General features: G+C 41.8%; 4 protein-coding genes across 4 annotated transcripts; all 4 read right to left on the minus strand.

Annotated features, from left to right (window-relative positions):
* Window positions 1-557: 557 nt before the first annotated feature.
* K450DRAFT_228806 (uncharacterized protein) lies at window positions 558-4,085 on the minus strand. Its single transcript, XM_051586987.1, has 8 exons — window positions 3,795-4,085; window positions 2,618-3,723; window positions 2,442-2,539; window positions 2,159-2,368; window positions 1,902-2,078; window positions 1,267-1,830; window positions 1,002-1,199; window positions 558-926 (listed from the first exon to the last, which is right to left on the minus strand). Exons 1-8 carry the CDS (start codon window positions 4,028-4,030, stop codon window positions 639-641), a joined length of 2,877 nt encoding a protein of 958 aa, XP_051447058.1. The 5' UTR covers window positions 4,031-4,085; the 3' UTR covers window positions 558-638.
* Window positions 4,086-6,129: 2,044 nt separating this feature from the next.
* K450DRAFT_285315 (uncharacterized protein) lies at window positions 6,130-7,387 on the minus strand (the record flags this gene model as incomplete). The annotated part of the gene is made up of 1 exon (XM_051593521.1): window positions 6,130-7,387. Exon 1 carries the CDS (start codon window positions 7,189-7,191, stop codon window positions 6,130-6,132), a length of 1,062 nt encoding a protein of 353 aa, XP_051447059.1. The 5' UTR covers window positions 7,192-7,387.
* Window positions 7,388-8,540, minus strand: K450DRAFT_228814 (uncharacterized protein). The gene is made up of 3 exons (XM_051586988.1): window positions 8,282-8,540; window positions 8,119-8,202; window positions 7,388-8,051 (listed from the first exon to the last, which is right to left on the minus strand). Exons 1-3 carry the CDS (start codon window positions 8,469-8,471, stop codon window positions 7,585-7,587), a joined length of 741 nt encoding a protein of 246 aa, XP_051447060.1. The 5' UTR covers window positions 8,472-8,540; the 3' UTR covers window positions 7,388-7,584.
* Window positions 8,541-8,665: 125 nt separating this feature from the next.
* On the minus strand, window positions 8,666-8,959 carry K450DRAFT_228818 (uncharacterized protein). Its single transcript, XM_051586989.1, has one exon. The coding sequence runs from the start codon at window positions 8,932-8,934 to the stop codon at window positions 8,707-8,709; it is 228 nt and encodes a 75-aa protein (XP_051447061.1). The 5' UTR covers window positions 8,935-8,959; the 3' UTR covers window positions 8,666-8,706.
* Window positions 8,960-9,571: the final 612 nt, after the last annotated feature.

A 9,571-nucleotide genomic window follows, 5' to 3' on the forward strand; every position in this document is an offset into this window, starting at 1 on the left:
GTTCAACATCTTATTATAAAGTCATCTCGGATTGCATTCCTCATTAGCTTAGGATGGCTTCATTGTAGATATTGAGTGATGACCGAAACCCACCCGCTATATCTCAATTTCAGTGCAATCCTTTCTCGGAAAGACCCTGCTGAAACGTGGTTTTTTACTACGATAACATACTTCTTTTTCCACTCGTAGCATTGAGTAGGCGGTAGAAAAAGCCATTCTGGCATTAAAATCCTAATAGTAAAACTAATTGCCTTGAGATCGAGCGGAATAAAGGCAAGTGTTTTCTAATATGAACAAGTTTACACCCAAGAAAGCAAAATAATGAAGCTTTCTGTCACTTAAGACTCTGCTGGCGTTTGCGAATTTAAGCTTATACATAGACAACAGGATGGCGACGGAGCTCCGTAGCGAGCTTGTGAGCAGGTAGGTGCATGGAAGACCGAGTGTCGAAGGCGGAGAGAGCGCACTTCAACACCTCACATTCCTTAAAATCATCAAACACACTTAATAAGGTAATGGACACTCTTCAAATGCTGCCCACCACTTCATTCCTTCCATTATACCATGCAAATAGTGAGTTTAATAAATCGAAAGCAGTGCAAAGATGAATGATCATAGCTTTGGGATCTAGAGTATGCTTATACAGTTACATTTACAAATTTTCGCTTCTTTTCTTGCCCATCCTGAGACGCTGGACCTTCCTCGTCTTGGAACTCCGTCATATGTCTGGATTTATAATCCCGCTGCATGTAGGTCAATGCCGCTCGATTGTATCCCATGGTATCTTTGTGCTTCTGGAGCTGTGATCGCAAGTTGAAACGAATGGAGTCGAGCATAGGGCGCATCATGCGATTTGCCACGATTTGATGGTGGTGCGTTTTAAGAAGGGTAAACAAGATACGGCAAACCAATACAATGTTCCAGTCCTGACAGAAAAATTGGGTCAGTCATTCATACTACAGCCAATGTGTCTGCATCTATGCACTGAGAGGATGGCTTACCTTCTTGGCCCATTGATCAAGATAGTTAATAAGAGAAAGTACTTGACTGAAGGGCAGAACCAAAAGGGCTTCTTCAAGGTCATTAGCTCGGACCTTCTCCACCACAGTCAAGACATATTTATCGGCAGGCAAATCTCCCATAGCTATGAGGATTGGGTTTCGTTGAGGTAAGACAGCTGGTAAATTTCGACTCTTGGCCTAAACATAGATTTAATACATGCACAGCTTTACGTAAAATCATTTTCTTTTCCATTTGTCAACATACCTGTTCATATGCTCGCAGGGCAAGTTGATCTTCATCAGCAAGCTCCAATGCTTCTATTATTTTCTCGCCAGCTTTCAAAGTCTCCATAGTTTGTTTTCCAGCGGATTCTAGCTCATTCTCATCACCGTTGAGGTCAGTCTTTTCCATCTGTCCAGCAAGAGTAGACTCGTAAAGCTCTTCCAATTCCTTTTCTCGTTCTTCCTCCAAGAAAAGCTGCTCTTCAGTTCGCTCCCATACTCTGAGGGACCGATCGTGGGATCCAGATATCACGAAAGTACCGTGCTTTGAGATGGCCATAGACCAAACTTCACCATGATGTCCTTCGAGCTTCATGATGTTTTCAAACTTGTCTCCATCCCAATACTTGACAGTCTTGTCTTTACTGGCGGTAAAGAAGTAATGGGTTCCCCACACAAACTGAACAGCCATAATACTTTCTGAATGAGCAAAGATAGACTTGTGGCAATCACCGAAATCCAAACCCCAAAGCTTAACGTTCTTGTCCGCTGAACATGTGGCAATGAGAGTACTGTCAGACGAAATGTCCATGGACAGAACAGGAAGCTATAACGAATCGTGAGTAATGGCGAAAATTTAAATTCAAGCGATTTTTCAACGCAGATTCTGTTTAGTACCTTGTGTCCGTATAAAGACAAGAAGAATTTAAGAGTGTCATGATAAAAGACCTTGACGGTTGTATCCAACAATGAAACAGCAACGAGATTTTGATCGGGACTGTATTTGACACACAGAACTTCATCAGACATCTTGAGAGTTCGCATATGAGCCAACGTCAATCGTTTGGGGCGAGCCTAAAACATCCCAAAGAAAGTATATTTAGTATACGCAATAAAAATTTTGCGCAAGTCAATTCAGTCCAACTCAGACTTACCTGAGCATTGCCTCCAGGAGTGTTGTCTTCTACCATATCAAAATCCCAAAACTTAACATCCTTGTCAGCACTTCCAGTAACAAGACCGCGCTTATCTGGGCGAACTTGAAGTGAATAGACAGCGCCATCGTGCGCCTTGATGGATTCTATGATTGCGGACGATGCAAGGTCAAATAGTTCTAATTCACCAGTCTTGGTTCCAACAATGATCTATCGGTACGATAGCTGGTCAATGTCTGAGAGATGTGGTCAAGCGAGCGCAATTTTCCATGGTAATACTTACATGACGGTTTCCAGGTAGGAAAGCGCAACAAAGTGCAAACCCACACTCCAAAGTACGAATGCAAGATGCAGTTTTGACGTTCCAAACCTTCAACATATCTATAAAATTGAGATAATTTTAAAACCACTTGATTCCATTTTTCCCGTTTAATTCAAGTTTGGCATATTAAGACTTACTGTTTGATGCAGATGCCAAAAGTTCGTCATCTGAACTGAGGGCCAAGGTTCGGATATCTCCTCGATGACCTTGAAGATCAAGTGAATGCATGCGAACTGGCTCTGGTTGATCCTCGTTGGCGGTCTTCTTCACAGGGAGAGGTGCAGAATAGACATCGATGGTATTGTTGATCAAAGAAGTGAGCATTTGAATTGAACCAGCCTTCTTGACATCTGTGACAGGTGCAAAGTCGAAGCTGCGAACCTTGACGGGTGTTCGAACAATAACATGAGGTGTGAATTCGTCTTCAACCTGAATCTCGTCACTTTCTTCAACCTCCTTTCCTTTCTCCTTTTGACGTCGCTTTCGTCTCTGCATCTTTTTCCGGATTTCATCGTGATCTCGTACCCGGTACAGTTCAACAGACTTGTCAGCCGCTTGCACACCAATGTATTCTTGTGACGGATGGAATTGGACAGTGATGACCCTGTCTCTAGAGCTTCGGGGAAGGTGTCCGTAGAGGTTGATGGCTTTCTTGAGAGCGGGAGCTTGGTTTTCTACTCCTTCCATCGCATCTTCTTGCTGAGGTTGTTGCTCTTCAGCTTCCAGTTCTTCAAGCGATTGTGTCAACACTGACCAATCAAGTTTCCAAACTTTCAAAGGTTGTTCACTACTTCCCGAGATGATGATGTCTTTCTTTCCATTGATGGCAAATGACCAAACTTCAGTTCGATGTCCTACTACGGTTTCACGGCAATGCTGAGTCGACAAATCCCATAATTTGAGCAAAGTATCCTTGGACGATGAAAGCACAAATCCAGCTCGGGAAACACCGGTTACAGCATTGTCAGCATCCATATCAGCATCTTCAGCGGTGTTGATTTCGACATTGGGTCGTTCGATGAATGCTACTTGAGTGACCTGATCTTTGTGACCCTTCAGTCTGTATTGACCAACTTCAGCAACAACATCCCACATAATGATGTCTGTATCTTTGGATCCTGAGACGAGTCTAGTACCATCAGCGTCGAATGAAAGTGCAGTGACAGCACCTTTATGACCATTCAAAGTGACGTTGGATGTTGATGATTTGATATTCCAAATTCTGATGTTTCCGTCTTCGTATCTAATATCATCCAAGGGAGTTATTAGTGTTATGTGAAAGTGCAAGCAGCCAATTGATTCGTTATACCGTACCCTACTGCATAGTCAACGTTATTTGGGCTTCTCGCAATGCTGGTGACTTCAGCCTTATTGCCGGATTCTTTCCATTTGCCGATCTGAGTACCTTTCTTAATGTCCCAGACAACGACTTCTTCGAGAGCAGGTGCAATAGCCAATTTCCCTTCGTGATCGTAAATAATGTTGGACTGGCTGGAGGCAATCACGCCAAATGTTTGCGCTGGCTCATAACGTAAGTACGCTTTAACCATTTCGCTTTAATGTCGGGATTAACAACTACTAGAGACGGGCTATCGAGCTCTTCACAAAAAAAAAATTGATGGCAAGAGTCTCCCAAAAAATTGTGACTTTTGGCTGTGACTGCTATTCACTGTGGCGGCGAATGTCAGCCACACCTTTTGCCTAGAGGATGATTTGAACGACATTTGCGCCCGGATTTTTTTTTATTTAAACTTTGGGCTCCAAAGGTAGGTTTAAACTCGTTTCAAGTAAAGCTTTTGAAAAGTACGACCGTTATTTAAGAATGCCGCCTCCTCTTCAAAAAATACCGCTAAAATGAGGTGTATATTCAAAGGTAAGAAACACATGCTGATTCCATTTGAAAGTTGTGAATGCGTTATCTTCTGTGGGGATGAAAAACAGCCTTTGGTGCTTAGTCGGAAGTTGATCAGTGATAGTTATCTCAGCACCTTCATTCTCAACATATAAATACTTATCATTATACGTAAGATAATGTATACCATCAACGATGGAATATTTCACAACTACATTTTCCACCACTTCGTTACTACAACGCCGTGGAAAAAGCCGAGTATGGCTAAGGCATAGAGTATCCCTGTCCTGGTCCCACATTTCTAGTCGATATTCAGTTTTTTCTTCTACAAGATTTCCTTCGATGTCGAATAATTGAAAATTGGGATTTTTTTTTGGAAGTGTGAGCGTTTTCAGTTTATCCTATTCAGAATTTAGTCGGGTGAAACCATCCTCAGACTTTTCAGTCAATATATGCAGGACAAGGAATCTGACGGATGAGTGGTACTTGTATGATTCTAGAGTTTGTATATTACAACATAAATGCTGATTATCTCCAAGGTTTATAATGAAGAACTTGTCATTGCATTGTTTGGACCTGGTAATTTCGGCAAAGCCGGGGATATCCACAGCAGTGTAACTTGCGATTATGGAATCATCTTCGGCACTGGAGCCTCTTATGCATTCATTTGTGAAAAATAAATAAGGCGGATTTTTCCTACAAAAAACATTATTAATCCAATCACAATATCCCTCGATATTGGGCTTGCCGAACAGTAATTGCTTCATAACGAGATTACGACAATTGTAGTCGCACTTGATTTGGCGGTTATGGTGACGAGCAATGAAGTGTGTTTGTTCCAGCACTATAAACCTTGAGCCTAGTCTTGAGTTGATGGCCTCTTCATCATCGTATTCTATGCACTTGCAATCATAGTCTATCATACACTTCTCGATAGAACCAATTACAAATCCTTTGGGAAAGAGAACGTCCATAGTATGCTTCGGTAGTTAACATGGATGCAGAAGAAATGAAGTATCCTCCAGTGGTTAATTGCGATATTTATACTGTTTTTGTTAGGTCATCACAGATCTCGGAGGTTACACGATAGTGGCTTCCTTGTGTGCCCTCTCTGCTAAGGTGGCGGTAAGACCTGGTTGCCAGGTAACAAACCATAAACCCATCCACGGTCAAGCGGGGCCAAGGTGTAACCGTAGTAACTTGATCTTTTGCGTTGCTTCGGGTGAGCACAGGTAAAATTCAACTACCTTGCCTGTGGATTCCGAATTCACGTATAGCCGTTACTGATGAGGCAAAGTTATTTGCTATTTCATCCAGTGTTAATGGATTGGCTTATGTTGAGACCCAAATTTTATGAAGCAGAGAATACTCTAGCCCCCTTGATGGCTGTCAGCCTTTTTATTCCTAGATTTTAATGGTGTTGGATTGGATAAGCCAAGTTTATGCGGTGTATTCATCTCAATTACGATATGCTCTTGTGAAGGCGTCCTCTCCATCTTACCTTCATTGCTTCCTGATGAAGACATTGGAGTTGCTGATCTTCTTGTTTGTGACGCTGCCCATGGTGTTGGTGAAAACAGCTTATTTTTCTTTTCAGCTTTCCTCACTTTTTGCTGCAGTCTCTGCGCCATCCTGGGCTCAATTTTTTGTCGCTTTTCTTGTCCTGACATCTTCTCTCGCTCCTTCTCCGGTACATCTAACACATTCTTTTCCCTAGCTTCCCGTTAAAAGCGCACAAAGCTTGCAGCCCAATAGAAGTTTTGTCGACGTTTTATTCAGTGTTTAGCTCCAAAGCATCTAGACTCGTTTTAAAAAGAACTCTAGAGTACCAGCACTTCTGTTTGTAAATATTCCCTCCTCCTTAAAAGAACAAGAGCTATAGCTATTCGTAAACACTTCAAGGGTAAGAAACGTAATGGAATTCCATTTGAAAACTATGAATGCGTTGTCTTCCGTGGGGACAAAATATAATCTTTGGTGCTTATTCGGAATTTGATCAGTGAGGCTGATCTCATCACTTCCATCCGCAACATGTAAATACTTGTTATCATACGTGAGGTAATGTATACCATCAACGATGGAGTACTTCACAACTAAGACTTCCACTTGGTTATAATAAGTCGTTGCAGAAATTTTGCCATCAAAAAAGTTCAGAGCATCCATGTCCTGGTCGTACATTTCTAGTTGATATTCTCTATTTTCTTCTGCAGAATTTCCTTCGATGTCGAATAATTTAAAACTTGGGTTCTTTGGTATAGGTGTCAGCATTTTCACATTGTCATATTTAGAATGTAGTTGATTAAATCCTTCCTCAGATCCTCCACTTATTAAGTCCAGGACAGAATATCTGACGCATGAGTGGTATTTATATGTTTCCAGAGTCTGTATATTGCAACATAAATGCTGATCATCTCCAAGGTTCACCATGAAGAACTTGTCATTGCACTGTTTGGATCTAGTAATTTCGGCAAAGCGGGGGATATCTACAGTGATGTAATTTGCGATTATGGAACCATCTTCGGCACTGGAATCTCTCAAGCATTCATTTGTGAAGAGCAAATAAGGCGGACTTTTGCTACGAATAACATCGTCAATCTTCTCGACAAGGTAACTTTCGCTGACCCAAGGGTCATCTGATAGTAAGTCCTTCATAATGCGGTTACGACAATTGTAGTCGCACTTGACTTGTTTATTTGGGTAATGAGCAATGAAGTGTGTTTGTTCCAACACTATGAAACTTGAGCCTAGTCTTGAGTTGATGGCCTCTTCATCGTCGTATTCTATGAACTTGCAGTCATAGTCCATCATACACTTCTCGATAGAACCAATTACAAATCCTTTGGGAAAGAGAACGTCCATAGTATGCTTCAGTAGTAACGTTGATGCAGAAGAAATGAATTATCCCCCAATGGTTAATTGCGATATTTATACTGTTTTTGTTAGGTCATCACAGATCTCGGAGGTTACACGATAGTGGCTTCCTTGTGTGCCCTCTCTGCTAAGGTGGCGGTAAGACCTGGTTGCCAGGTAACAAACCATAAACCCATCCACGGCCAAGCGGGGCCAAAATGTAACCATAGCAACTTCATCTTTTGCGTTGCTTTGGGTGATCACAGTAAAAATCAACTACCTTGTGTATGGGTTCGATTCCACGTATAGCCGCTACTGATGAGGCAAAGCTATCTGCTATTTCATCCAGTGTTAATAGATTGGCTTATGTTGAAGACCCAAATTTAATGAGCAGAGAATACTCTAGCCCCCTTGATGGCTGTCAGCCTTTTTATTCCTAGATTTCAACGGTATTGGATTGGATAAGCCAAGTTTATGTGGTGTATGCATCTCGATAACGACATGCTCTTGTGAAGGCGTCCTCTCCATTGTACCTTCATTGCTTCCTGGTGAAGACATTGAAGTTGCTGACCTTCTTGTTTGTGATGTTGTCCATGGTGTAGGTGACAGCAGCTTATTTTTCTTTTCAGCTTTTCTCACTTTTTGCTGCAGTCTCTGCGCCATCCTCAGCTCAACCTTTTGTCGCTTCTCTGGTCCTGACATCTTCTCTCGCCTCATCTCCGGTACATCTATCACCTTCTTTTCGCTAGCTTCTGGTAAAAGCGCGCAAAGCTTGCAGCCACATGGTGGTTTTGTCGACTTTTGATCCAGCCAAAGTAGATGCCGACGAAATTGAAGAGCGGATCGAAACCTCTCTTTTGAGGGATGGCCTATCAGCAAAGGATGAAAACTTTCATTCTCTCCATGAACAAGAACACTTCATGAAAGAAAGCATACCGTAAATATATATATCACTCTTGTTGTGTCTTTGATGATCAAACATTTTGTATCTTGGTGGTAACGCTTGAAGTCTGCATTTTCCTTCAAAGTTGGTTGACTTCAGTTACAGCGGAAGTCAATGATCACTCAATATCGTTACAGAAGAATGACGTTAACACACCTTGATGGTTTATCTTTCGTTTCTCAGCTAATGCGGTACCTAGTAGGTACATCCAATAATCACACTTTTCAGTTTCCGTAGATATTTCAACGTATTGTCCTACTCCGTTAGGTGCTCGTTTGACGGGATAGAATTCCGAATTAGCATCCGAGGCCTTTGGTGGTGTGATATGCTGTATGTCTTCTGACATCGTAACTTCATTGATTTCCTCTTTGCATGAGCTTTGGTGCGTGAATTATATGAGTACAAAGTGCAAAATAAATTTAATAGTACAGTCAGCCAGGGCCAGTATCGTGGCGTTTCCGTGTCAGTCACGACGTCGCGGCAAAAAGACGAGCTGTCAATAATTCAAAACCTCAACATTTTTTTCCCCTCTATACTACTGTAACAGTTAGCATTAGCTTCGTCGGACCTAATCGCCCACACTATGGCAAGCTTACAGATCCCCACATGACTATGACGTACCGCAGCATTCGCATTTCACAAGGAAACCTAAATTTCTGCCAAGCAAATGACATGTCAAGGGGTGTAACGCGTGCTTCGTGTTTCCTTTGTGACGAAAGGTCACAGTATGGAGAGAGGAAAAAGACTTTAACAATTAAATTGCAATGTGTTTCAATCCATCGTTTCGTTATGCCATAGAGGGTTTTCATGTCATCCCATGGCAATCTTATCGAAGAGGTTTACGACGTCGAAACCGTCTTGAATCCTCCCTTCCCTAAACGGAGTTATTATGCAAAAACTGAGAAATGGCGTGGCTTTCTATGTTGGGTAGTCAGCATTCCTGACTTGGATGAATTGTTGACGTTTAAAGCTTATTAGGCGATTGTGGGCTAAGTGGTATTAAAGGCAAGAACTCTATTTCAGCAATCTTTATGGATAGTCATATGAATTCCAGTGAATTGTATAAGATGATTACAAGCTGGACGAATCAGAAATCAGTCCGAATATAATTCAGCAGAATACACAGTTTTAGGTCTATAGATATCCTCTTGGCAAATAGTAATGGGGTGGAAATCGAGACCATTAGTTAGAGATCCAAATGCTTAACTGTCTAACCTGCCCACCCGAGCATAAAGGTGTTGTGTAACACTGGAGGTGCCGATTCTAGTGTAAATGAGGTTGTTATATACCGTGTTGTTTACTGCACTTACGGAAGTAAGAGTAAACACTGCAAAAAAAAGAGCTGGTAAAGCAAGTGCCGATATTGGGTTACAGTGCCATTCTTCTGTTAAGCGATACGTAGCACATTTGCATTTTGCCAAGATTCAGCTGTTTGTCATTGAAAAA

Source organism: Umbelopsis ramanniana (assembly GCF_025399195.1).
Source record: "Umbelopsis ramanniana AG unplaced genomic scaffold K450scaffold_11, whole genome shotgun sequence".
Taxonomy (NCBI): domain Eukaryota; kingdom Fungi; phylum Mucoromycota; class Umbelopsidomycetes; order Umbelopsidales; family Umbelopsidaceae; genus Umbelopsis; species Umbelopsis ramanniana.

Coding starts and splice junctions, on each gene's coding strand:
- K450DRAFT_228814 (XM_051586988.1), bottom strand. CDS start 8,471: ATGTCAGAAGACATACAGCATATCACACCACCAAAGGCCTCGGATGCT. Junction 8,203..8,281: donor ACGAAAGATAAACCATCAAG/GTGTGTTAACGT, acceptor CCAACTTTGAAG/GAAAATGCAGACTTCAAGCG. Junction 8,052..8,118: donor GAGTGATATATATATTTACG/GTATGCTTTCTT, acceptor CTTTGCTGATAG/GCCATCCCTCAAAAGAGAGG.
- K450DRAFT_228806 (XM_051586987.1), bottom strand. CDS start 4,030: ATGGTTAAAGCGTACTTACGTTATGAGCCAGCGCAAACATTTGGCGTG. Junction 2,369..2,441: donor TCCTACCTGGAAACCGTCAT/GTAAGTATTACC, acceptor TCGTACCGATAG/ATCATTGTTGGAACCAAGAC. Junction 927..1,001: donor TTGATCAATGGGCCAAGAAG/GTAAGCCATCCT, acceptor TTTTTCTGTCAG/GACTGGAACATTGTATTGGT.
- K450DRAFT_228818 (XM_051586989.1), bottom strand. CDS start 8,934: ATGAAAACCCTCTATGGCATAACGAAACGATGGATTGAAACACATTGC.